Source organism: Dermatophagoides farinae, chromosome 3 (assembly GCF_024713945.1).
Source record: "Dermatophagoides farinae isolate YC_2012a chromosome 3, ASM2471394v1, whole genome shotgun sequence".
Classification (NCBI taxonomy): Eukaryota; Metazoa; Arthropoda; class Arachnida; order Sarcoptiformes; family Pyroglyphidae; genus Dermatophagoides; species Dermatophagoides farinae.
In genome coordinates, this window is record NC_134679.1 from 2492237 (window position 1) to 2517201 (window position 24965).

Here is a 24965-nt window from a genome sequence, read left to right on the forward strand (position 1 = left end):
GAATAATAATAAACAACGAATGAATTGGTTCACATTATGGATCATCATCATCATCATTCTAAATAGTTCGTCTGTCCGTATGTCGATATAAAAAATTGGAAAGAAAAATTTTCGAAATTGAACTAGTTTTTTTCACCATTTCTTGACTGTGAGACGGAAATATTCATTTTTTTTCTTCTTCGCGACTATAATAATCTTTGGGACTTGATTATAATTTTTTTTTACGATTTTTTCAGGGCGCTAAAAGTGTGTGAATGTGTCGTGTAGAAAAATAATGTTTTCAATTTTTTTTTTGCTATTTTTATGTATACAACATTAGAGAAAATTCATTCAAAATTTTGTTATTCACTCACGCATACATCATCATCATTATTATTGACAGGTGTATGATGAGGGCGAAAAAAAAATACACGACGACCAGGAACGAGAACTTGGTACGATTTCAATTTTCGACCTATTATAATTCGAGAACAATCAATTTAAGCCATAATGATATATATAGACATATTTCTTTGAATTGAATGAATGAATGAATATATGATGATGACAAAAAAAAGCGAACAACTGTAATGATGATGATGATCCATCATGATCCCAACCATGATTACCTGATGATGATGTTGAAATAATAATGATTTAATGATGATAATAATTCATTTTCGTTCTTTTCCACCTTTATTTTCTTTAAAACATTAATTTTACACCAAATCATCATCATTCATTTATTGATTGATGAATAATAAAATCAGTAAAAATTTCCTGGATTTTTTTTTAATAAAAAACAATTTTCTTGAAATTCAATTTTTTTTTTAAATAATCATCACTTTTTTTGCATATAGCTTGATTGCTTGACTTTCACCAGTTTGATAGATTAGTTTGACCTAAAATGTCATGAGGATTATTAGATGAAAAAAATTCGAATGAGGGAATTTTCAAATAAATTATCCAGATAATTTTATTGTCTTGTGTGGAAAAAAAGTGATGATATGATGATGAATGTTAATTAGAATCGTGTTTTTTTCAATTGAAATAATCAAAAACAAAACAAAAATTGGACATTTTATTGAACATATATCAACATCATCATGGTATCGAGAAAATTTTATATTTTATTCATATATGTAAAAGCCATATATATTGAAAATATAATCTCTTTAGTCATTTCATGGTAAAAAAACAATTCTCAAATCCCGTCACTTAAATATTGAAAAAGTAATGACAAAATTTCCGAACCTGTTGTATGATTTTTTTTTCTTGTTCACTTGTAGCGTAATTATTATCATTATTACAGATGTTCATTTTCTTGTTTATATGTCCTGAAAGCATTATGCATGATTCAAAATTTATTACCTTTACGAATTTTGTTTTTTTTTCAATTTTAGAAATTGAATTTTAATCATTGAGAAATAAATAATACGGTTATCTCGAACATTCGAATGATTCAATTTGTCTATCAGTCTCCATTCGGTCGGTCGGTCGGTCGATCGATCGTAGAGATCATGCGAAAAGGATTGAAGATTGTGATGAAACCTGTGTATTTTTTCTTCATTCAGAATGGGATACTCATACTAATTTTGTTTTTTTTATCTTTCAATAAAAAAAAAAAAAATTCGATCAAGGAAACGACAACGATTTTGATGCGATGATATATGTGTGCGTGTGTGTGTGTGTTTGTGTTTATGGTAATGGCAACTAGATTCGATTCGATCACTATATGATTATGATGATGACGATAATGATGATTGTGATGGATATTGCTTCTCGTTTTTTTTTCTCGTGTGACGAACGAACAGCCAATTAACGTATAGGGCAAGAAAAAAAACCGGAAGAAAAACGGCTTGCCCGTTTGTTGGCTCATTTTATTCGTTATAGCTGGCCAACTCGTTCGGTTATATATCGAATGTATTGCGGGATAGAGAAGAAAAAAAAAATATATGTTTTTTCTTTCTTACTCAAATCTATCAGAGCGAAACTTGTGCAAGTGAAATCGAGATGTTCAATAATAACAATAATAATAATACAGAAATGAAAGTTTATTATGGAGAGAAAGAAAAAGACTGTATGTCTCATGCCGTCTCATTCAATCCGTTCCAAGACAAACAACACACCGAGCCATGCAAATATATTGTCTTTCAGAAAATCATCGTTAACCAAATTATCACTGTATTACTAAAAAAAAAAAAAAAAACAAGAGAGAACGTGAATACAACTTTTACGAATTTTTTTAACGAAAATATTAGCCCACTCCTCATTTTATACGGTTTGGTCATTGATGGTGGTCATTCGGATGAATTTCTTTTTCGTATTTTTTTCTGAATCTACAAATAAAGAAAATCAATCTGTATGGATTAAGAGAATGAATTCTTCAAATCATAATGAAGAGACTATTGACTTGATTCGACAAAAAAATAAATGATCTCAAAGTTTAATTGAGAAACAAAGAGAGAAAGCAAAGAAATAGAGAAATTGTCATACCATATTGCCAGTTGTTTGTTATTATTTACCATGATCTTTCATTATTTTTTACTACTACTATTAATCGTTTTTTCTAATTTTTTTTTTCATTATCGTAATAAACGGGATTTGATCCGTCAATATATATATATCACATGTAGAAAAAGTTTAATCTGCTACGTTAAAAAAAAGAAAAGAAAGAAGAAAAAAAATTTCTTCGTATTTTGTGTTCATGTTCATGTTCATTTATTATTTTTTTTTAAATGTTCACCTTTGATGATAATAGTAATAATAATAATAATGATGATGATGATGATGATGATGATTAGAAAAATCAGTCATACTTGACTCGTTTTGAACTCGGTCGTTATTTTCATTTTTTTTTGAAGGTGACACATATATACAAACACATGCGATGACATTTACGACTTTTATACACACACGCGTCTTGTAATTATATTGATTATTATTTATAAGTGTATTTGATGAATGGAAAACAAACAAAAAGAAAAAAATTATAATTCAAAATTATCAATTTTTATTCAAAGTTCCGGTCCATTTTTTTTTCACCGTCATTTTATCCCGTTGAATCCATTCATCCATGATTGATTTGTATTTGTAATTTGGATCATAATCATCATTATTATAATATAATATTCGATCGATCGATCAATGAAAAATGAATTCGTAATGTATATCCATGTATATCATAGGTAATTTATATCTGGTTTAATTTCATCATCATCATCATCATTATTATCTAAATTGATCAAATAACAAAATACAAATGTCCATCATTATCGATGATCAATCATTCTACATAATAATAATAATAATAAAAATAATTTTATTCCCATTGATTCAATTGTTTTTCTTTTGTGGTTCAACAACTTTCCGGACATTCATTTATTGTCATCATCATCATCATCATATATATTCTGAATTATAATATCACTAGAAAACTGAATAATTTTCCTAAAAATATCAATCATTAACATATTAACATTTTTTTTGTTTTGTTTACCAATTTTATAAAATCGGTTTTTTCCCTATAGTTAGAAAGAAAATTATATTGGCAAACCATTGATGTTGTTGTTGTTGTTGTTATTATCATTATATAATTACATAATAATGTCAACATCAATTTAAACGACAACGACTACAACAATCATTTTTATCGATTATTTTAATGATTGTATCGTTTTTTTTTTCATTATCAAATATTCAATCTTGTATAATTGTCATCAAAATTTGATTTGTAATTTTTTTTATCGTTTTTTTTGCATCTTTTTTTTCTTGTGTGTGCTTTTCTTATTTTTTTTTGTTTTGTTTTGTTTTGTCATCATAGACTTGCACTTTCAACAACAACAACAATCGACCAACCGAATAGACCGAATGAAACATCATCATCATTGTTGACAAATCAGAAAAAAACGATGATTTCATCATTATCATAATATTAGTGTGTGTGTGTTTGTTTGTTTAGTGTTGTTGTTTGATCTTTTTTTTTCTTCATCTTTCTTATTATTATTTTTTTTTCAATTTCAATGTTCGAGGTCTTTTTTTCTCTATTTTTTTGTTGTTTTTTTTTTCTTTGATCATCATTTATTCAACATGATCTTCGATCCATCATCATCATAAGCCATTGCTATTGTAATGAATAAAGTAAGAATTAGCAAAATGAAATTTTATTCAAAAAAGTAAATCGTTTAAATAATAATTTCCTTACTTTATATGTAATCTACACATATTGTTTCAATCAATAATCATTACAATTACAATTTTTTTATTATTATTATCATGAAGAATAAATTCAAATACTCATTTCGAATCAATATTTATCATCATAATACCTGCAGGTAAGATTATTGTAAATAAATTCGAAAAAAATGCACTTGCACTTTTTCTTGATAATTTTCCATTTTTCGTTTGAATCACATAATTAAATGTTGTTCATCATCATTATCAGACGAACAAAAAAAAAGGTTAATTGAACTCTAAAATTCAATTGAAAATCATCAATGAATGATGATAATGATCATGATGAAGATTGTCATGCATTAATGATTTATGATGATTACAAATCACAAAATATATATTATATATTTACATAGCGAAAAACTTGCATTTTTTTTTTGGTGTTTTTTTTTTCTATTGTTGGCAATTTATTTTCCTCATTGTTATTCATTCATCGCATATATATTTTATCAATCAATTAGCTAAATTATTTTATTCGACATATTTCAGCACTTTATAGCATTGAGTGGTGAAAAAAAAAGTTGCTCAACTTATCGGATAATTTTTTTTTGTTATTCTCAACATTACCTATTACCAGTTATCTATCAATCAATCAATCAATTGTTTTATGAAGGAAAATAAAAACTTTCTTTTCCTCATTCATCAATTATCAACATCATGAATTTCAATTTATCTTTTAATTTTATTTATTTTTTTTAAATCTAATTGAAACCAAAAAAAATTACGAAAAAGATTTCATCCATCTATTATCATCGATTGATTATTGCATGGAAATTTTTTTTTTCGGACATTTCAATCAGAGTGTGTGTGTGTCTGTGTTGTAATCAAATATCATGATTATCATTGTTTTTTATATAATATTATCAAGGTAGTATTTAATAATGATTCAAACTTCATTTGGTGAGTTGGTGATGATGATGATAATGGTGATGATGATGAATGCGATATTTTTTTCATCTTGTTGAATAAACTTTCAACTCTTATTTGATTAGTTAGTATCATTATCATTATTATTATAGTATTATGAAAGATATATAGATACACTTTATATGTTGTATAGTTATTTAGGATTTGGATATAATGTTTTCAAGCATGAATGAATCAAAAAAAAAGTGTTCAAATGTTGTCTATATTTTTTTTTCTTCATTTCTCTCTCTCTCTCCGAATTTTTGATTTTTTTCCGAATCACAACTACTCCATCCTTATCTATATATCATATCGTTTCAAAGTCTAAATTGAACTAAACCAAACTGAATTGAACAATAGTGGAAAAAAAAATTTTTTTTTCGTTGTTTTTTTTCGCTTTGCTTTATTTCGCTCAAATCATCATCATCATCATCATCAGTCTAATGAAAACCAAGACCCAAAATCTATACATATGTGTGTTTGTGTTTCTCTTTTTGAATCGGTTATAGATTTCTGTTATATAAGCCAAATATATATGAATTTATGAACTGATAAATGAATAAATAAATGACCCGATGATATTGACTTGTGACTATTATTAACCCAATGACAACATGATGTGTGTGTGTGTGTGTGTGTGTGCATGCAACACTTTTCAAGAAAAAAAGTGAAAAAAATTCAACGAAAAATCTTTTGGAAAATTCAATCATTTTTTTCAAATATTCAGAAAGAAATATCAATCAATTTGATTTTATCATTTTCTGTGAATCCATTTCCTCACTGTAAATAATGAATTTTAATCAATAAAATTTTTGACGAGTGCAAATTCTCAAAACATTTTTTTTCTTCGCTTTCAGCCATTATTATCGATGAAAGTATTGATTAATTCATAATATATTATGCTGTGATATGATTATCGTCATACCCCTTTTTTTCATGTATTATTTTGATTTGAGAGTTAGTTATTTTTTTTTAAATTTCACGTACTCAAATAAAACGCACTATTCATCCATATTTATTCAAATCAATTCATTTGGACAAATACTTACACTCAAACAGACACACACACACACACATATATATATATAGTCGTCAAACAACAAACCAACGTAACCAATCAGTCGATTTTCCATCATCATGATATCCATTCTATTGTACAGCATTCTATTCATTCTTCCATTGATCGTCATTGCTTTGTTCGTCTTTAATCGACGTATCAACAGGTGTGATAATAATCATCATCGAATCATTCAACGAATAATAAATATTTTTAATATCTGTTTATTTTTCTTTTGATTTGATTCGAATATTTGTTTTTATTTCATTCAAATCGATTAACAAGATAACTATATTAATATTTCTTGAAATTTTTATTTTCAAATATAAAATTTCGTCTCTTTTTCTTCAATTGCTCTCCAATTTTTCTTTTTTTTTTTTTTTGATTTAAAAACTTTATAAATAGCCTAATATTACATGTTACAACATTTTGAAACTTTGCCATCGATCGAATCAAATAATTTAACTTACAGTCAATTAAGGGTATTTAGAGGTTCAGGCAATCCATTTTGGGGGGGGGGAATGGGATTGAATAGAGTAAATCTAGTAGTCTCCTCTGTGTGTTTGTTCGTTTATTTCCTATGTTTTTTTTCTCAATCCTATATATTTATATCATTAAGCCTAAATGTACTTTGATGATGATGAAACTAGTTCTCTTTCTTTATGTTGTATAATACTTTATTTCTTTTTGAATTGAGAATTGATCCAAATATCTATTTTTCTCCCTATAAGCCCTTTTTCATCATCATCATCATCATCATCAACTACATCACAAATGGATCTAAACACGATGACAACGTTTCGTTCATTATTGTTGGGTGTTGTTAATAATAAAGCATCATTTCTACAGAATGAAGATGTTACTTGCTTCTATCATCACCATAATCATCATCATCACAGTGGTGGTAATGGCGTTGGTGACAACGATGAAAATTCAGACAATACGACATCATCATCTTCGGCCAATAAACAGCAACGAATGGCTAACAATAATAAAAATGTTGATGTTTCTCAATTCAAGGTATATTGAATACATTATTCATTGTTTATATATGTGATAAAAAAAGTAGCATAATTGATTTGGATTCATTTTTTTATTTTAGTCGATCAATATTGACTATTTATCAGCTAGTAATTTTTCCTTTCATCCATGTCATTTGAACGTTAATGTTGATGAATCATCGAAAAAATCCTTACTGGTCTTATTTGCATGGCTATTCGCCAAAGAACGGCATCTGGACAAATATCGTCGCCTTTACATGGAACAAGGTTTTGATGTATTGACTATTAAAGTGAATGTAAAAGATTTCATCATACCGGCGGTCGGAAGCCAAGTAATTGCATCGCAAGCAGTACAATTTATCAAAGAACATGAACAAGATTATTTTTCACTTGTGTTTCATGCATTCTCGGTTGGTGCCTATCAAATGGGCGAATTATTAGTCATGTTGAATCAGGAGCACAATAAAGATGTGAAGAATACAGCGAGAAAATTGTTAAAAGGTAAATAATGAATGAGTTTTGGATATTAAAATTTTCAAGCCTTAAAATTTTTGACGGTCATCGTTAATCCTTAATCCTTAATAATGACAACACAGGCATGATATATGATTCAGCTGCTGATATCAACGAAGCTCCGATCGGACTTTCGAAGGCAACAACAACAAATCCATTACTACAATGGGCCATATGTTTGCTATTGAGTGCACATTTCCGTTTTTGTTATAATCTAGCTACACGCCATTATTTAGCATCATCGGAAGCATTACACCAGAATGAATTCCATTGTCCATCATTGGTATTTTTATCAAAAGATGATGTTGTCGTCAACTATGTTGATCAATTTAAAACGGCGGAAAAATGGCAAAAGAGAGGCATCAGCGTAACGATGAAATGTTGGGATCATTCTCCTCATGTTAGTCATTTTTTCAAACATCCCGATGAATATCGATCGTCGTTGATTGAATTTCTTAACAAAAATGTCATCGACCATCAATAACAACAACAATAATAATGATGATGATGAGGACAGCGAAAAAGAATGTCAATAAAAAAAAATCATCATATACATCATCATCATAAGATAATATTGATTGATAAATTATTGAAGTTTTTATTGATAAAAATCGATAATAATGTTCTAAACTAAACTCGTGACAATATACTCTTTGAATTTATTTTTTTTTTTTGGTTTTGTTTTTTCTTAATTCATTATCTACTTTTTTTTAATCATGTAAATCATTTTGTTTTTATTATTATTTTCTGTTTAGAATTTGTTAAGAATTTATTATTATATCAATTTCAGTATTTTTTTTCTTCTGCTTAATTTTCTACATAATTCTTTCGTCCAGCTGGTTATGTATAACAAAAAAAAATGGACAATCCAAACAAAAATAATAAGTTATTATTAATTTGAATATTTTGTACATTTTTATTTTTTTTTCATTATGAAAATATAGTAGAGTAAAATTAAAATTTAATTTTTTTTTGCATCTCAATATTTTTGATTCGATAAATGTTGTAGAAAAAAAATATGCGCTTTTGGCACAAGATCAAAGATGTTTATTTGCCTTTCCACTTTTAGTAATCAACATCAGCATCCAATTGATCACAAACATTTTCGTTGATATTTTCTTCTACTGGAACACAAACTTTGTATTGTTCATCAAAAATCAATGTCGATGGATTACATTCGAAAAGTGTGCGTGAAAATCCACCTCTTGTTCCAGTTTTATGGCAACGATAGAATTTATGACAATCGTTTGGATTTCGAAAATAGCCTTCATCATCACAAATCAATGGTTTTGTCCATTCTGGTGGCATTTCCTGTGAAAACCTGTTTATATCGGTTGATTGAATTCGTTGTTTGGCTCGTTTAGAATTGGGAAACAATTCTGGCTTAGCTTTGCAACAATTGTGTTCACAATACTATTATAAAAATAATAAATATAGTTTAATTAATTTATCATCTAAACAAACATAGTAGATTACTACTCACATGAAATGGACCACATCTAGTTCCGGATTCCATGAATTGTTCGAAAATTTCTACTTCATCATGACATTGTACAATAGAATCTTTCAATGAAATATGTGGTGGATATGAACGTATAACATTTGTCTCTTCTTTTTCCTCAGGCAACTCTTCATCAACGCACAAGCCACATTCAATTTTGCATGGATTATGATAGGTATTTTGGCCGATAAAACTTAAATTTGCCGTTCCTGTACTATTGAATCGAGAAAATAATGCTTTACAACGTGATGATCGATCTTGTGGTGTTATGTATGGTGTTGGATAAGCTGATTATTATCAAAAATGAAATTCCATTAGATTAAATTACAGAAAATAAATCAAAATCACATACAAACTTCTTCAGGTCGATATCCTGGACAATGTTGTTGTGTTTGGCCAAACGATAGATAAATCTGTGACAAAACCGATGTGACAATAAACAGGTAGGGTCTAAATGATGATGTAAAATACATGGCTAGATAAGTTTAAATCTTGATTATAACAAAATTGTATTGAAACGTTCTACTTTTCGAAGATATTGGAATGGAATGAATGAAATAGAAAAATGACAGTGGTCGCCGAATCGACCATGATATATTTCAACGTGGAACATTTCGAATAAAAATCTATTTGGTACGATAATGATAAAAGAGAAACCTGCTAGTTCATTATGCACCTGACATAAAGATTAATTTTTTTTGTTTCTTTTTTTCTTCTAGTTCATCATGAATTTATTTTTAGATTTAGCCATGATTAACTTCATCTGAATAGATTCAAGAACATCGTTATATTGTGGCCGCCATGGTGGCCACGACCAGTTTCTTTTTTCTTTTCTTTTTTCATTGCTTCAACAACAATAATGGTGATCCATCGAACGATGACCTTGTTCAATGTTTTATTTGGATCAGCATCATCATCTCAGTTTTTGTGATAATAAATTCGAATAGAAAACATTATGGATAGGACATATTGGAAAAAAGTTATGATTTGATTGTAGACATTGTAAACTCAAAAAAATTATAATCAAAATGTTGATCGAGAGAAATGTTGAAAAATTTCCAATTTTTATTTTTACTTCATAATCATCATCAAATATTTGACCTAAAGAAAACCTTGAATGTTTTCACGTCCTTCAACGACAACATTCGATGTCCCAGCGCTAAGACCGTTCGAATGGCGTTGATCTAGATCGAATGTATCACATCAAGCTCACCAAGTGAATAGAGTTATAAACAAAACAAAAAATATATTTCATTTGAATATATTTGATTTAATTTTTATCAAATCAATAAAATTATCATCATAATAATCATTCGGATTCGGAAAAGCTAAATGCAATCAAAGCCATGAGAAGAAAGCCAACAAATAGTAATGATATTTTTCGTAGTTTCAATGATAATGGTTCATTATGATTAAAGTGATTGGCATGGTCATGATCAACATTACCATTGCCATAAAGATCAATATCGGTCAATTGTTCATCATTTGATGATTGTCGCGTTGTCGTATTATTTTGTATACGATTTGGTCTTTGCTGATGATTATTGTGAATTTTATTATTATGATTATGGTGTTGTGCATCACCGTTATGTATAAATTCTTCGGGTATCAATTCGAAAAAAGTAACATGAATAAAGGTTCCTGCTGCAAAGCCCTGAAAGATTGCCGAAACGAAACGTCCAATATGACCAGGAGTATAGCCAATAAGAATGCCTAAAAGATTTCCGAGTGGTATGTTTAGTGAAAATACGGTGGCAAATTTCAAATGTGTTGTCATCTGAATCGTATCTTGTTGAAGACGAACGGCATTTAGGCCAAGTGCCAAAGCGACCAAGCATTCATGTAGAATGATACCAATAAACAAATGAATAGCTGTCTTAAGATTTGTTTGTAAACCTAGGGCCATGCCTAAATTGTGATTGAAATGAAATAGACATTAAAATTAGAATGAGAAAACAATTAAAGAATTACAACCTTCAAATAATGAATGTACGCTTGTTGCAAACATCAGGATAAAAAACGAAAACATCGAATCGTTACGGCTTTGCAATTGATCAACATTCAAATGATGATGGCCATGGTGATGATGATCATTCAATCTATTGTGATCATGACTAGTTGAAGGTACTCTGGAAGCATCGCTTCGAAGTAATGTTGAATTGGGTGATTGATGGCTTACAATGCCATTTGCAGGCACATCGTTGGAATTGAGAAGCAGCTCTTCTTCATGATTATCCGAACGCTGATCGATCTTTCATTTTGAAAAAACCATAATTAAATTTCAACCAAAATTTATGTACATTATTACAAACCGTTTCCTCATCAAGATGCAAAACGGGCACTCTATCACTTCCTGATTGTGAGCCATTAAAACAGCTTGAAAGAAAATTCTCCAGAAATAAAACCAAAAATAGACCACAAATGATGCTGAATTGGCCAACCGAGAATGAACCAAATAAATTTTTTAACGATGGAAAATCCTTGATCAAACTATCAAATTCATTTTCTACACAGGGCACTAAACTCAGAAAGCAAACACCAAGAAAAACGCCGGCCGATATGCAATTACAATAGGAAAGCCAACGTTTCCAACGATTTTTTTGTTGACGATGATCATGGGATTCTATAGATGAATGAAAAACGGTCAAATCACTCCAATGATAGGATTGTTGATTATAATCAGTTTCATTGTTTTCCGAATTATTCGGCAAACCTTGTTGTAGTTTACGACGACGAATAAAAATAACAATAGGCAATAGATATGAAATGAATGTCGCAAAAAACATGGCTACGGCAAAGAATGCCTGCCATAATAATGAACCAACATCGTAATGATCCATACATTAGATTTCGTTGATTACATGATGAGATGGTCCATTATTAGTACAATATGGACAATGTCTAAAAATTGTTAACGTGGAATCTATTCTTTTGGTATATACCCATCAATACAATCAATGGTGATTGTTCATTCTAACAGACAGACGACGCAACACCTGAATAAACACAAAAACATTGTATCCTCTTTTGTGGATAGACCCCTGAATTATGCCGAATTTAAAATCAAATTCAAATTTTATTGGCATACCAATTGATAAACATAATATATTTCTTTTTATTTTACAATTTAATAAGCAATTTGAACATAGAAATAAATGAATAATAAAGTATGTGAATCAAAGTGGAGGCAAAAAGAGAATGATAAGACATTTTTCGTAAAAGAAACGAAAAAGATTCTACAATCATAATATAAATATTACAATCAATCAGAAGTAAAATGGAGTAAGATATAGTGTTTTATACTAACATAAGTAATCTCTCATCAATAATAAAATAAATCAAGAAATTCATCAATTAGGTTAAATTCATTAGTAAATTGATTATATTTAGCATTTTTATGTATAATAGGGTCCACTCATCAAAGATGCTTCAATAATATTTTTCATCTACCAAATATGCGTCTCGCGAATTTCTCCAATTATAATGTTTGCTCGTTGTAATGCCTATGAGACAAATAAAAAAAAATTCAATCGGTTAATTTGAAAATATCAAACAACAATGAAATTGTTACCTTGAGCATTTCATTAGCCTCTTGACGGCGGATGGCAATCTGATCTGATTCTTTCAATAAATAATCAAAATTTTCTTGTTTATATAAATGTGTAACCAATTCTGATTGAAGGTTATCTTTAACATAGTTGACCAAAAAATGCATTATGGATTTCGGTACGGAATCTTGAATGTTTTTTCTAATGATCAAAAAATATGAGCGAATAAGACGTTCAATTACTTGACAGTCATGTTCTTCTTTCGGCGTAAGTTTTCTAACGTTCGTCGTGCTGGGCTGTATAGAAATTTTTCCATTAGATTTTATCGATTAGAAAGACATGTCATCAAACTTACCACTTCTGGAAGTAGATTTACTGATTTAACAGGAGATGCTATCGGAGTGTTCGCATTAGTAGAACTTTGTGATGATGTTTCAACATCATTCACATTGTTATTTAATGTTTCGCCTTTATTCGATACGAATGATCGAAACAGATTTGGTTGACTTCCACTAAACGCCGAATTGGGTTTTGCAAACGTTTGATTCTGGACATTATGCTGTTGCATATTCTGCATGAATGTCATATCATTGTTCAACATTTTTGGCTGTTGTTGTTGATGCCGTTGTTGATCAAATTCTTTGTTGGTTTGTTTCGTCTGTTTGTTAAACAATGAACTGACCAATTGAGCATCATGAAAATCTGGATGTTTTGTATTAATGTACGCCAATTCAATGCCGACAATATTTTCTACCATGTCATTAGTCGTAGGCAGACGTCGTCGCAATAATTGTGTAACAACATCGACGATTTTTTCATGAAGTTTTGGAAAACGTAACATTTCTTGCTGAATATATGAGTTAGAAAAATCCATTGAAATAAATAAAGATAATAAACCTACCTGAACTTCAGTACCACAATGTTGAATGATACGTTGCATCTCTTCATGAACCAATTCTACACATCGAAGACTTGGTTCTTCCAAACGACGAATCTGTCGCTTGACCAATAATTCGAATGATACTTCGGGTATAAACAATGCTGGACGAGTACCCTTTTCATTTGAGATAACAATGAATAATAATAAAAAGTGTAAAATTAAAATGACTTTATTCAACACTTACAGTAGCATTGCGAATAGCCGTTAAGATATCGATAGTAGTTAGGCCAGATAAAGGATGTATAGAATCTAAAGTACGGCTAAATGTCTCATGAAAAATATAACAGATTCGAGCACCACCACAAAGTTCGGCCGTTTCAATATTATTAGCGGTACCTTCGATTGTCGAACAATATGATGATGCAAATTTGGTTATTATTTGCAACAAAGTTTGACCCTTTAACGATTTTGAATTAGAAAAGCAAAGAAAAATGTTAAAAACAAAATGCTTACTTTGTCATCGATAGCCATTCCATAGGAATTCATAACCGATTGAAATTGTGAGATGAGCATATTAACACGAGTTTTCAATTCTGGCAAACAATCGCGAATGTGATGCATCAAGAGCTAAAGATTAAGCAAAACAATAATTACAATTAATTTTTTTGTAATTATTAAAAATTACAAAAAAAATATTACCCTATTCAAAGTTTTGGCTAAATACATTGTCCCATTACGGTTGGCCAAAGAAGGATATTTTCTTTGCAGAAAAATAGCCTCATCCTTTAATGCATCTTCAATGGATTTCTTATTGATTATGTCTTGTTGTGATCGACACACACAACCGATGATGCCTAATTTTACTGGAATTATACGACCACATAATACATCAATGGCATCTGTACCAGCATCCATAAGATCTAATTTGGTCACCACTGAAAGCGTACGTCGTCCATCTTTATCAACTTCACGAGCAATTTTCAATGCTTCTGAAGTTGCAAAATCTGTGTTTGCCGGTGTTACAGCCAATATTATTGAATTTGGATTCGATATATATGATAAAATCATTTCGCGTGTTTGTTGTTCAATATCCAATGGTTGATCACCAACTGGAATTTTGGTTATACCCGGTAAATCGACTAGAGTCAAATTAACAACTCGATAAGAGTATATTTTCAAATTAATTGGTTCTGGAGAAATTCCCTTATTATTTCCAGTGATTCGTTCAGTCTCAGCTTCAATCTCTCGTCGTACATCTTCAAAATCGGAATACACTTTGTTTTTAGTATGTAAAAACTTGGCCCATTCATCAAGATTCATGGTTCCTTCGGATACATCGCGTATTGATTTATCCTCTTTATCGACATATTGTAATTGCAATATCAACGGACGGCGAGTGACGATTCCGGCACCACGAGGTAAAAAATCACGTCCAACAATCGATTCCAATACGGAAGATTTTCCCGATGATTGCGTACCAACGACAACAATCTGTGGCAGCTGAATACTTTCGGCACCGATCGTATTGAATACATCTTGTAGTTTATTTATGATTGGTATTAGTGATTCCATTTTTTTCCCAATTCTTTCAACGTTGATTATAAATGCGATGTTAATCAACTGTAAAAAACGTAAAGTTTTACAGCTGATAATTAAATTTGTTGATAATTTCAAATAATAAACATTGAATTCATTAACAAATTAAAAGTGGAATAACAATGAATGATGAATGAATAAAAAATGAAAAATTCTCAAAAAATTTTATCACGAGGTGAATTTCACATGGAATAAAACAAGTTATCCTTGATTTCAACGACGATTCGAGTCCATTTTCAAACTGTATTGAATCAATTTTTTTATTGTCTTCATACACCAATATGCTATATCGACCCCATTGGGATGCAGAATGATTTGTGAAAAATTCGGTCCAGATTTTTTTTTTTGCCACAATCAAATCGTATTGGCAATACACAAACACAGACACACACACTCGGAAATAACAGAAAAAAATATTAAAATATATACGCAGTAGATAAAAATTTTATTTAGGGTCAAAAAATCAAAAATTAATGATAATGATGTAATTGATGATTGTGATTTGGTAGCAATTTGACCTTATTAAAATAAAAAATGATGTAGTTTATTTTTTAAACGATAGATGGCGAGTTAAACACCATGGGTGGGTTAAACATGCATGCATGTAATTGCATATTACTCGCGAGCATTTGTTTTATTTAACTTGTGTGTGTGTGTGTGTATTGTGTGTTTTCAATTTCATATAAATTGTTTCCGAATTTCTATTTCACTCATCCAAAAAAAAAAACTTTAGTCATTAGCATACATAAAATTTGCCATCAAATTTCAATTCAATCATAATTAATTTGTATGAGTGTTTTATCTCAAAAACAAATCCCCTTGATTGATTTACTGCCCATCAACAAAAACATTCGAACAATTAAAAAAATCACCCTAATTAAACGTTTAGTGTGTTTTGTCTTGTAGATCAATTTCAAAAGGTAACATTTTTCTATTTTTTCTTGTTTCACAATAATTTAATTATTTGAATTTGATTTGAAATTTTAATTTGCACATTATATTAGAACAGCAGTATTTAATCAAATTTTCATCAAGTTTTTGTTGTGGAATAATTCGAAAAGAAACTATTGAGCCATGTTCAAACAGCTTCTTTGTCGGTGAGCAATGAATCCTTTTTACTTATTAATTCGATCCAATTAGAACTTCTTTTTTTTGTTATATATCGATAGTTTTTTCCAGCAAGGAGCTTGTGCTTATGGTGATGGTTGTCTGTATTCACATAATCCAAACGAAGCAGTACCTATTCCCGAAGATGTATGCATCTTTTTTCTTCGTTCAAATTGTATGTATGCACAAGGTTGTTCAAGAAAACATTGTACCATAGAGGAAATTGTTCAACAACGTGTCAATAGTGATGATACTCAACAAGCTAAAAAAGATGAAGGCCAAACATCAAATGAAGTAACTCAAGACGCAACAGCGGCTGAGATCAATACCAATACTGATTCATCAAAAGACGCTGTTGTTGCAGCTATTAATACTTTGACATTGTCTTCGTCAGCTGTGAACGAGGCAATCGCATCTACTAGCCAAAATACATCATTGTTGCAAAACGATGCATCCACTTCGAATAGATCTTATGCATCAGCAGCTCAAAATGGTTTCGAAGAAAATGACACAAATCGTGCATCGCTTCCATTGTGTACGTTTTTTCAATCTCATGGATTCTGTGTCTATCAGAATTGTCGATCAATTCATGGCGAATTATGTGATCTGTGTGGATTTTATTCCTTACATCCATATAATAAACAACAAAGTGATCTCCATCGATCGGTAATTTTTTGCTTTAAATTTAATCAAAAATTATTATTAATGAATATCTTATTGATAATAGGAATGTATCAAAGAACATGAAGAATCAATGGAACTATCGTTTGCTTATGCACGAAGTAAAGAACTAACCTGTGCCATTTGTTTGGATGTTGTTGTGGAAAAAGAACCACGTGCACAACGACGATTTGGCATTCTTGAAAATTGTTCTCATGTTTATTGTATTGAATGTATTAGGAAATGGCGTAACGCACAGGATATGGACAAGAAAAATAAACGAAATTGTCCACAATGTCGAGTCAAATCGGATTTTATCATACCGAGTCAATATTTTTATGATGACCAAACACAAAAGGCAAAATTGATTGAAGACTATAAAAAAGCTTTAGGGTATGTTGTGTGGATGTTTAGAATCGTACATTTTTTTCTGAAAAACTAAATTGACATTTTTACAGATCCAAACATTGTAAATATTTCAGACGTGGTCGTGGAAATTGCCCATTTGAAGGTGCCTGTTTTTATAAACATCAATATGAAGATGGTCGTATGGCCGTATTACCAAAGCCATCGAAAAATCGACATCGTATAGATCGAGTTGATTTTTTGCCATTTATTTTTCTTGACGTTAGTATTTGTTTTACGAGTATTTTTAGTCTTACCATATTTTTCCATTAATAATAGGACGCATTTCCTGAATTTGATGATGATTATTTATCAGCATCGGATATTGATTTTCTCGATTATGATGACGACGACGATGATGATGATTGGCAATATCATTTGTAATTATCCGAGAACAAATGCGGTTAACCATCAAATGGATTCTCATCATAAATGATAATTTCTTTCATCAATACCTCTAGCCAATTTTAGGGTGGAATGTGTTCGTCAGAATTATACTAGAGATAATCTTAATATTTATCCTCATTAAAAAAAAAATCAATCAAAAAACAAAAAAACAAAGCGCATTCGTCTAAATCATAATCATTTTCATTTCATTTTTGTGTTGTTTCATTTCACGATTCAATTTCATTCCTAAATTAAGCAATATTGTGATAGTGAATCTTGTAGACGAGCGCTCATTCATTCACACTTACATACATACATACATACATACTACTCTATTCACACGCAATTAGACCACCTCAAAAAGAAATTTATCCGTAAAATTTTTTTTGTGATATCTCTTAATTTCATTTAAAATTGTCCCCTTTGTTTTCAATGAATCATCATTCAAATTATCTTTTTCATTGTGTGTGTAGCTTTGGAAACAAAAACAAAAAAAAAACAAAATTGAGGATTTCAATAATAAAGTTTTTATTTTATTTCTTTGAAATCTTTCAGTGAGAAAAAAAATGAATTAAAATTTAAAAAACAGTTACGATTACGATGATTTGAAAAAAAAGAATATTTTTTGTTTCATAAATCATTTCAGTTAATAAAAATGATAATAATTAGCTTATAATGAATTGTATATGCTAATTGTATAGATAAAATATGTCCGAAATCAATAAAATAAATGACATTTATGATAATGATGGATAGGAAAAAAGTGGATCTGTCTGTGTGTATGTGCGTGAATAAGTGAACACTTCAATCATGATATTGTGTCAAATCGATTGTATAGATTTGACTAATGGTACAATCTCCTGGTGCTGATGCCACACCAACCAATGATGATGCATGACCATAAAATTCTTCTTTCAACGATATGACAATACATTGAAATGATGAATCGGTTTTTTCACGAATAAATCGAGCAACTTTACTAATATTTGTATTATCCAAAGCTGCATCTACTTCATCGAGAATAAAAAATGGTGCTGGTTTATATGAATGTATGGCAAATAATAATGCCAATGCTGCAACCGTTTTTTCGCCACCAGATAAATTTGACATGGGTTGAAAACGTTTTCCTGGAGCTACACAATTATAGTTAATGCCTTCCAGATATGGTTCTTCAGGATTTTCGGGCACCAAAAATGCCTGAGCTGATGCATTGTTGGTCAGAGATTTGTAAATGGAATCGACACGTTGTGCGACACTTTCGAAACACATGGTGAAATCTTTTAGTCTTGCTCGTTTCACTTCTTCGAATGCTAATTTAGCTTTTTTCGATGCTATCCTCAGGTTGTTCACTTCATTGTCCGTTTCTTTTAATCTATCTTTGACATCTTCTAATCGATCGATCGCCCTAAGATTTGGTGCTTGAATTTTCTGCAGAATGTCCAACTTTTGATTAATTTCCTGTTGTAATTCGGCCTCTTTCTTTTTAATCTGATCTGGTTCGCAAATGTTTTTGAGAGAATTTTTAAGCTGTGAAAAATCTGGCTTAATATTAGCATCATTTTCATAGTTTCGTTGAGTGGATGGACCATCATCATCATCATCGTCATCCATATCTTGAGACCCAATACCATTTTCAACGCCATTTGATCGTTGTGATCCAACGGTCATTTCATGCAATGTTCCAGATACCAAAGGAAGATTGATACATTCCATTTTACAATGCGTCAGCACAGAATGTCTATCAGATTTTCGTGATTCAAGTTTACATTCGATCGTCATCAATGATTTCTGTGAACTAGATAATTCTCGTTGGACCGACGATAGTCCTCGCTTAATTTCAGTGATTTCATCTTCAACCGAATCACATTCGGTTTTTTTCGAAATTTTATCATTCTTAAGCTGTTCAACTTTTTTCATCTCCTCTTCTATAGCTTGCATTTCACGTTTTTCAGTTTCACGGGCCTTCAAAAAAAAAAAAATTGAAAATTAATTTTTTCTATTATAAAAAAATCAATTAAAATCTTTTAAACCTTACCATTTCGAGATTATTCTCTTCCTCTGCAACGACACGTTCCCAACGTTTGACATTTTCATGGGTATCTTTACTTCTCTCATAAGCCAATCTAGATGTAATTGAATTTTTTTCATTTTCAATCTGCAATCGAATCCGTTCATTTTCTTGTGCAGCCATATTTTGTCGCTCTTCATATTGGCGAATATTTTCCACACCAAGTGTAACACAAAAATCTTCAAAAATTTTATCCTCAACAGTATTCATCTGTTGTCGTAGTTGTTTGATTAAAACATCTCTTTCGGTCATTCGATCTTGAATTTCTTTCAGTATTGGTTCAAAACTGCCCAAACTATCTCTATTTGATTGTATTTCTTTGGTTATTTCTTCATTATTCTTTTCTGTTGTAATTTTATCATTACGAGAATATTTGATTCGAGTATCCAGACCTTTAATCTGGCTGGCTAATGTCATCAATTCACTTTCTTTACGCATACGTTTCATTTGTTCTTTCAATTCTTCGGAAAGTTTTTCCTTCTGATATTTTAATGCATGTAATTCTTTTTCATCCCAACGACGTGCTCGTTTTTCCAGGTCAGCACTACCACCGGAAATGAAACCACATTTTTGATAAAATGTACCATCCAATGATACAGCATCATAACGTTGACCATCACCAAGATCGAATGCAACCAAATTTGCATCTTCAGCTGTTTCACAAACAAGAGCATTATTGGTTGCATACAATACTGCTTTTTTAATGGCTGGTGGATCATATTTAATTACGTCATATAAAAGTTTCACGCCTTTTGGATATTGTATATTACGCAATCTTTCTTTGACAGCTTTTACTTCAATATAATCCAATGGTAGAAATGTTTCTGGTTCCAACATTTGTTCTTTCAGATATTGGATACATGATCGACCCGTTTTTTCCGTATCGACAACGATAGCATTCATATTTTTACCCATCACTTTGGTGACGGCAATATTATATCGTTTATGAATCGGTTTGCAAAGATTCAATAGACGATCATAGACACCTGGATATAATTTCTTTAGATTTTCAACAACTTCTGCTTTTTTGTTTCGCCGTTCTGTTTCGTGTCGATCAACTTTTGCATCACCCAGCTCTTTATTAATCTCTTCCAGTCGAGAGGTGATTTTTTCCACTTGTTCTTTGGCTGCATTTACAACCTCTTCGATTTCTGCTTTTTTCTTAATTAATTCTTGTAGCTGTTGTTCGGAGGATTCAGTGTTATCTTTAAGTTTTTCAATACGTTTATTATTCTCTTCATAATTTACGGTCAACAATTGAATCCTTGATTCGATGGCATTCTTTTTACGCATCTCTGAATCATAACGATCCTGATCGGCTTTCTGTTCTCGTTCATAAGAATCTAGATCTTTCATATATTTAGCCGTCAATTTTGTCACTTCTTCCTTCAATCGATTATATTCTTTTCGTTGTGATTCTTCTAATTCTACATTCACTTTAAACATTTCTTTTTCTTTTTCAACTTTAGCTTCAAATTCCTCTTGTTTTTCGACAATTTTTGCCAACTCTTCTTCGAATTCTCTGATGGTATTCTGATGATTTGCATGAGCTTTTGAGGCTGCAGCTCTAGATTTTTTAGCTGTTTCCAGTTTCTTTTCAATATGTGCAGCATTCTCTTTTGCTTTAATGTAAGTCGGTCGTTTTTTATTCAGATTCAATTCAACATCTCGAATTCGTTTGTCAATATTTTGCAAATCTTTGGTTATTTTGGCCAGATTTGATCGTTTTTCACGAATATCAGTATCAATTTTTTCTTTTGATTTTAGATACTTTTCCATTTCTTTACGTTTACGTTCCATTTCGTCATTAAGTTGATCGATATCTTGTTGAATATTGTACAATTTAAATAATTGAAGTTCATTTTGAACACGGCTTAATTCTTCTTTAAGATTTTGGTATTTTTTAGCTTCATTAATTTCGCCTTGTGCTTCTTTCTTTTCGGCTGTAATACCTTTCTTTTTCATGTACATGTGATGTAGTTCTTCTTCCGATCGATCCATCATGACTTTTTTATTTACATATTCATCTTTGTATTCATTACTACGGGATATTTCTTCAAAAAGTGATGTTATTTCTTTCGGATTTTTCATTGCAATCGATTCGACAGCACCTTGATAAACGAGAAAATTTCTTGCCTTAATGTTGATGCCCAATTTTTCCAACAATTCAGCATAATCTTGTTTCGAAACTGAATTATCATCGACACGATATTCTGAGCTAGATCCCTGTACCAACCGGGTGAAATTGGTAATACGACCAGTGTCAATATCTTTGTAGACCAATGTAACGGATGCATTGTTGCTAACTGGACGGCCAATTGATGCACCATGAATTAATTCGGATAGTTTTTTCACTCGGAGATTGGCTGTTTTTTCACCCAGCACAAAACTGATTGCATCCATGAAATTGGACTTACCAGAACCATTTGGTCCAATAATTGCCGTAAATTTTTTAAGCGGTCCAATTTTCTGTAATCCATTGTAGGATTTGAAATTCTCGACCATCAAATATTCTAGAATGCCTGGCATTTTTTTTCATTAGATGTTGATGTTGATACAGTTGATTGACAAAGAATGATATTTTTCAATTCATATCAAAAAAAAATTGATTTTTGTTGGACGATCCAATGATGGTTCAACGACTGTATACAATACAATACAAATAAAAAGAGAGGGAGAGGGAGAGTATCTCTCAAATACTCAAATGACAGCTACATTGTTCATAAACAACGACCCGATATAGACCCAAAAAATTTATATTATCACAATTATCAAGTTTTTTTTCAAATTCAAACAAATAAATATCTTTATTTATAAATGCAACAATTCAGTTAATATGTCATTTTTTTTTGATTAAATCAAAAAAAAAATTAATTAACTCGTAGTTTATGAAATTAATTGTTTGATTCCCTCCTTTTCATGATTATCATCAGACGATTTCGATCTTAGTGAACCTATCATGTCGATATAAATCCATTCACATGCATGCATGCATCTGTTCATTTTTTTTTTAATTTTATTTTCGAATCTTCTGTTGATTAATAATATAATATAATATATCATTGTTACAACATGGATAAATCATTTTTCGAAACGCCATACATCAACGATGATAAAACATGTGCAACATTCAAGTTTTTCTTTGAAGATCACACGTTAGCTAATGTTCTAAGGTTTGTACTTTTTTTTTTGTTCATGAATCATATCAAATGATGATCAATAAAAATATTGACAAAATAATTTGTTTCTCTCTCTTTTTTTTGTTTTGTTTTATTCATTTTATCCCATACGAAACATACAGGAATCAAATACTAGAGAATCCAAACGTTGAATTTTGTGGTTATTCCATACCACATCCAAGTGAAGAATATTTTCAATTACAAATTCAAACACGTAATGGTTTAAATGTTTATGATGCCCTGTTGAATGGTTTTGAAGAGCTATCTAAACTTTGTGATAAGACAAAAAAATTATTCATAGAAGCTGTTGATAAATTTAAAATTGATAATAATATGTCTTAACATAATAAAAATATATATAATTTCAAAAGAGAAATTTTTTCTTTTATCTAATATCAATACATGCATTCAGTAGCTGTTAGATATTGCCGTTCATTGCTTGATTGGTACTTAGTTATCATTAAATTGCGTTTGCTAATAAAAAATGGATTGATATGAAACCAGAAAAAGCTAGGTTAGTTTGTTAGTGAATTCATTCCGATATTCGGTTGTTAATAAATACTTGTTGTCAATACAGATCCCACCTAAAGAAAATTATGGAATCACCAAAATCACCGTCAAGAAAATGCTTCGAAGGTAATATCTATATTCGAACACCTTTGGTAGAATCGATTGAACTTCGGAAATATTGTGCTGGTCGACAGGTTTATCTTAAAATGGAAAATTGTCAACCATCGGGCAGTTTTAAATTAAGAGGAATTTCTAATCTTTGTAAATATGTGAGTGATTGTCAATTTAATCTGTGTTTTTGAATTTTAAATGAAACGAATCAAAACCAGGCAGTATCGAACGGATTTACGGAGGTGGTATGTCCATCCGATGGAGATGCAGGTTTAGCTACAGCGTTTTCCGCAATGAAAATGGAAATTCCCTGTCATATTATTGTGGGACAGAAAACACCAATGGTTGTTTGTGATGCCATGAGATCTTATGGTGCTACATTGGAACGTTATGGTGATACGTGGGAAGAGGCAAACAAACATGCTATCGAAACCATAACCAATACAAAGACTGCATTTCTGGTCCATCCATTTGATCATTTAGCTGTTTGGTAATGCTCAATGAACATTAGGCTTATTTATTGGAATTAATTGAATTCATTCATTCGATCATAGGCAAGGACATTCAACTATTATCGATGAGATTGTTGAAGATCTTGATGGACAAGTTCCATCGATAATCGTAACCAGTTGCGGTGGTGGTGGACTAATCTGTGGTCTTGTTCAAGGCATCCGACGACATGGTTGGGAAAAACGCACAAAAATATTGGCCATTGAAACCGAAGGAACGCATTCATTTAATCTATGCGTAAAAGCTGGTGGTAAACGTGTTCGATTGAATGAAATTAGTTCAATCGTCCATACATTAGGTGCTTATGAAGTTTGTGAACAAGTTGTGCAATATTTTCGTGAATGTAATCCACCGATTTTATCGCGTCTGGTGAACGATGCCGAAGCAGCAGAAGCTTGTATTCGTTTTGCAAATGATCACAGATGTTTGGTAGGTTTAGGTTCGGCAACTACAATGGCTTCTGTTTATACCGGTATCGTTGAACGGATATTGACAAAAAATGAAGATCTACATGAAACACTTTATGATCAACGTGATGAACAAGAAATGAATGAAACTGAAGGTCCGATCGTCATTCTGGTATGTGGTGGTGGTGAAGTAAATCTGAATATTATTGAAGAAAATCGAAAATTATTTAATTTACATAAAATTTAAAATTTTTATCACAATAATTAAATGTAGTCTTTTCACTTTAAAGAACTTTCAAAATAATTTCTGATAAAATCAACATTAAATACATAATGAACACAATAAATGTATCTGTTGAGATGGAAAAAATAAAGTCGATTTCTAATCATTTTTTTTCTATCAATGA

The 24965-nt window shown here is 30.5% G+C and overlaps 8 protein-coding genes across 18 annotated transcripts; 4 read left to right on the top strand and 4 right to left on the bottom strand.

The window, feature by feature from the left end:
* Nucleotides 1-2632: 2632 nt before the first annotated feature.
* Nucleotides 2633-8591, top strand: LOC124495276 (transmembrane protein 53). Of its 7 annotated transcripts, none has more exons than XM_075729678.1 (6): nucleotides 2633-2688; nucleotides 3510-4119; nucleotides 4261-4313; nucleotides 6907-7195; nucleotides 7278-7677; nucleotides 7773-8591. In XM_075729678.1, exons 2-6 carry the CDS (start codon nucleotides 4111-4113, stop codon nucleotides 8171-8173), a joined length of 1152 nt encoding a protein of 383 aa, XP_075585793.1. In that variant the 5' UTR covers nucleotides 2633-2688; nucleotides 3510-4110; the 3' UTR covers nucleotides 8174-8591. The 7 variants fall into 7 exon arrangements, with proteins under 7 accessions (XP_075585793.1, XP_075585792.1, XP_075585795.1 ...); XM_075729677.1 differs by lacking the exon at nucleotides 2633-2688 and adding an exon at nucleotides 2782-3167; XM_075729676.1 differs by lacking the exon at nucleotides 2633-2688 and adding an exon at nucleotides 2880-3167 and having other exon boundaries at nucleotides 3803-4119.
* On the bottom strand, nucleotides 8585-9755 carry LOC124495277 (uncharacterized). Its single transcript, XM_047058623.2, has 3 exons — nucleotides 9543-9755; nucleotides 9173-9477; nucleotides 8585-9102 (listed from the first exon to the last, which is right to left on the bottom strand). The coding sequence occupies exons 1-3, from the start codon at nucleotides 9661-9663 to the stop codon at nucleotides 8755-8757; spliced, it is 774 nt and encodes a 257-aa protein (XP_046914579.1). The 5' UTR covers nucleotides 9664-9755; the 3' UTR covers nucleotides 8585-8754.
* A 684-nt stretch (nucleotides 9756-10439) lies between these two features.
* LOC124495274 (zinc transporter ZIP3) lies at nucleotides 10440-12171 on the bottom strand. 2 transcript variants are annotated; one of them, XM_047058617.2, is made up of 4 exons: nucleotides 11904-12171; nucleotides 11503-11813; nucleotides 11165-11441; nucleotides 10440-11098 (listed from the first exon to the last, which is right to left on the bottom strand). In XM_047058617.2, exons 1-4 carry the CDS (start codon nucleotides 12028-12030, stop codon nucleotides 10500-10502), a joined length of 1314 nt encoding a protein of 437 aa, XP_046914573.1. In that variant the 5' UTR covers nucleotides 12031-12171; the 3' UTR covers nucleotides 10440-10499. The 2 variants fall into 2 exon arrangements, with proteins under 2 accessions (XP_046914573.1, XP_046914572.1); XM_047058616.2 differs by having other exon boundaries at nucleotides 11503-12171.
* A 110-nt stretch (nucleotides 12172-12281) lies between these two features.
* Drp1 (dynamin related protein 1) lies at nucleotides 12282-15717 on the bottom strand. Of its 3 annotated transcripts, none has more exons than XM_047058615.2 (7): nucleotides 14318-15717; nucleotides 14132-14245; nucleotides 13863-14075; nucleotides 13640-13792; nucleotides 13094-13585; nucleotides 12762-13034; nucleotides 12282-12693 (listed from the first exon to the last, which is right to left on the bottom strand). In XM_047058615.2, the coding sequence occupies exons 1-7, from the start codon at nucleotides 15188-15190 to the stop codon at nucleotides 12637-12639; spliced, it is 2175 nt and encodes a 724-aa protein (XP_046914571.1). In that variant the 5' UTR covers nucleotides 15191-15717; the 3' UTR covers nucleotides 12282-12636. The 3 variants fall into 3 exon arrangements, with proteins under 3 accessions (XP_046914571.1, XP_075585399.1, XP_075585400.1); XM_075729284.1 differs by having other exon boundaries at nucleotides 13097-13585; nucleotides 14318-15650; XM_075729285.1 differs by having other exon boundaries at nucleotides 13646-13792; nucleotides 14318-15648.
* A 128-nt stretch (nucleotides 15718-15845) lies between these two features.
* Nucleotides 15846-18320, top strand: LOC124495292 (putative E3 ubiquitin-protein ligase makorin-1). Of its 2 annotated transcripts, none has more exons than XM_047058644.2 (6): nucleotides 15846-16134; nucleotides 16219-16311; nucleotides 16384-16987; nucleotides 17049-17374; nucleotides 17440-17608; nucleotides 17666-18320. In XM_047058644.2, exons 2-6 carry the CDS (start codon nucleotides 16289-16291, stop codon nucleotides 17768-17770), a joined length of 1227 nt encoding a protein of 408 aa, XP_046914600.1. In that variant the 5' UTR covers nucleotides 15846-16134; nucleotides 16219-16288; the 3' UTR covers nucleotides 17771-18320. The 2 variants fall into 2 exon arrangements, with proteins under 2 accessions (XP_046914600.1, XP_046914601.1); XM_047058645.2 differs by having other exon boundaries at nucleotides 15916-16134; nucleotides 16224-16311.
* SMC1 (structural maintenance of chromosomes 1) lies at nucleotides 18285-22499 on the bottom strand. Its single transcript, XM_047058501.2, has 2 exons — nucleotides 19809-22499; nucleotides 18285-19735 (listed from the first exon to the last, which is right to left on the bottom strand). The coding sequence occupies exons 1-2, from the start codon at nucleotides 22368-22370 to the stop codon at nucleotides 18578-18580; spliced, it is 3720 nt and encodes a 1239-aa protein (XP_046914457.1). The 5' UTR covers nucleotides 22371-22499; the 3' UTR covers nucleotides 18285-18577.
* A 253-nt stretch (nucleotides 22500-22752) lies between these two features.
* On the top strand, nucleotides 22753-23396 carry LOC124494487 (uncharacterized). Its single transcript, XM_047057667.2, has 2 exons — nucleotides 22753-23014; nucleotides 23143-23396. The coding sequence occupies exons 1-2, from the start codon at nucleotides 22914-22916 to the stop codon at nucleotides 23360-23362; spliced, it is 321 nt and encodes a 106-aa protein (XP_046913623.2). The 5' UTR covers nucleotides 22753-22913; the 3' UTR covers nucleotides 23363-23396.
* Nucleotides 23382-24932, top strand: LOC124494479 (L-serine dehydratase/L-threonine deaminase). The gene is made up of 4 exons (XM_047057657.2): nucleotides 23382-23534; nucleotides 23598-23799; nucleotides 23860-24131; nucleotides 24196-24932. Exons 1-4 carry the CDS (start codon nucleotides 23515-23517, stop codon nucleotides 24803-24805), a joined length of 1104 nt encoding a protein of 367 aa, XP_046913613.1. The 5' UTR covers nucleotides 23382-23514; the 3' UTR covers nucleotides 24806-24932.
* The last annotated feature ends 33 nt before the right edge of the window (nucleotides 24933-24965 follow it).

Bases quoted from the DNA above. Each gene is read 5' to 3' on its own strand.
- LOC124495276 (XM_047058618.2), top strand. From the start codon at position 6,256: ATGATATCCATTCTATTGTACAGCATTCTATTCATTCTTCCATTGATC. The intron at 7,196-7,277 runs GTATATTGAATA...TTTTTATTTTAG, and splicing joins TTGATGTTTCTCAATTCAAG to TCGATCAATATTGACTATTT. The intron at 7,678-7,772 runs GTAAATAATGAA...ATGACAACACAG, and splicing joins AGCGAGAAAATTGTTAAAAG to GCATGATATATGATTCAGCT.
- LOC124495277 (XM_047058623.2), bottom strand. From the start codon at position 9,663: ATGTATTTTACATCATCATTTAGACCCTACCTGTTTATTGTCACATCG. The intron at 9,478-9,542 runs GTATGTGATTTT...GATAATAATCAG, and splicing joins ATATCGACCTGAAGAAGTTT to CTTATCCAACACCATACATA. The intron at 9,103-9,172 runs GTGAGTAGTAAT...TTTTTATAATAG, and splicing joins CTAGATGTGGTCCATTTCAT to TATTGTGAACACAATTGTTG.
- LOC124495274 (XM_047058616.2), bottom strand. From the start codon at position 12,030: ATGGATCATTACGATGTTGGTTCATTATTATGGCAGGCATTCTTTGCC. The intron at 11,442-11,502 runs GTTTGTAATAAT...TCAAAATGAAAG, and splicing joins TGCATCTTGATGAGGAAACG to ATCGATCAGCGTTCGGATAA. The intron at 11,099-11,164 runs GTTGTAATTCTT...ATCACAATTTAG, and splicing joins CGTACATTCATTATTTGAAG to GCATGGCCCTAGGTTTACAA.
- Drp1 (XM_047058615.2), bottom strand. From the start codon at position 15,190: ATGGAATCACTAATACCAATCATAAATAAACTACAAGATGTATTCAAT. The intron at 14,246-14,317 runs GTAATATTTTTT...CTTAATCTTTAG, and splicing joins TAGCCAAAACTTTGAATAGG to CTCTTGATGCATCACATTCG. The intron at 13,586-13,639 runs GTAGGTTTATTA...TCATATATTCAG, and splicing joins ATTGTGGTACTGAAGTTCAG to CAAGAAATGTTACGTTTTCC.
- LOC124495292 (XM_047058644.2), top strand. From the start codon at position 16,289: ATGTTCAAACAGCTTCTTTGTCG. The intron at 16,988-17,048 runs GTAATTTTTTGC...TATTGATAATAG, and splicing joins AAAGTGATCTCCATCGATCG to GAATGTATCAAAGAACATGA. The intron at 17,375-17,439 runs GTATGTTGTGTG...ACATTTTTACAG, and splicing joins GACTATAAAAAAGCTTTAGG to ATCCAAACATTGTAAATATT.
- SMC1 (XM_047058501.2), bottom strand. From the start codon at position 22,370: ATGCCAGGCATTCTAGAATATTTGATGGTCGAGAATTTCAAATCCTAC. The intron at 19,736-19,808 runs GTAAGGTTTAAA...TTTTTTTTGAAG, and splicing joins AAGAGAATAATCTCGAAATG to GCCCGTGAAACTGAAAAACG.
- LOC124494487 (XM_047057667.2), top strand. From the start codon at position 22,914: ATGGATAAATCATTTTTCGAAACGCCATACATCAACGATGATAAAACA. The intron at 23,015-23,142 runs GTTTGTACTTTT...CGAAACATACAG, and splicing joins ACGTTAGCTAATGTTCTAAG to GAATCAAATACTAGAGAATC.
- LOC124494479 (XM_047057657.2), top strand. From the start codon at position 23,515: ATGAAACCAGAAAAAGCTAG. The intron at 23,800-23,859 runs GTGAGTGATTGT...AATCAAAACCAG, and splicing joins TTTCTAATCTTTGTAAATAT to GCAGTATCGAACGGATTTAC. The intron at 24,132-24,195 runs GTAATGCTCAAT...ATTCGATCATAG, and splicing joins TTTGATCATTTAGCTGTTTG to GCAAGGACATTCAACTATTA.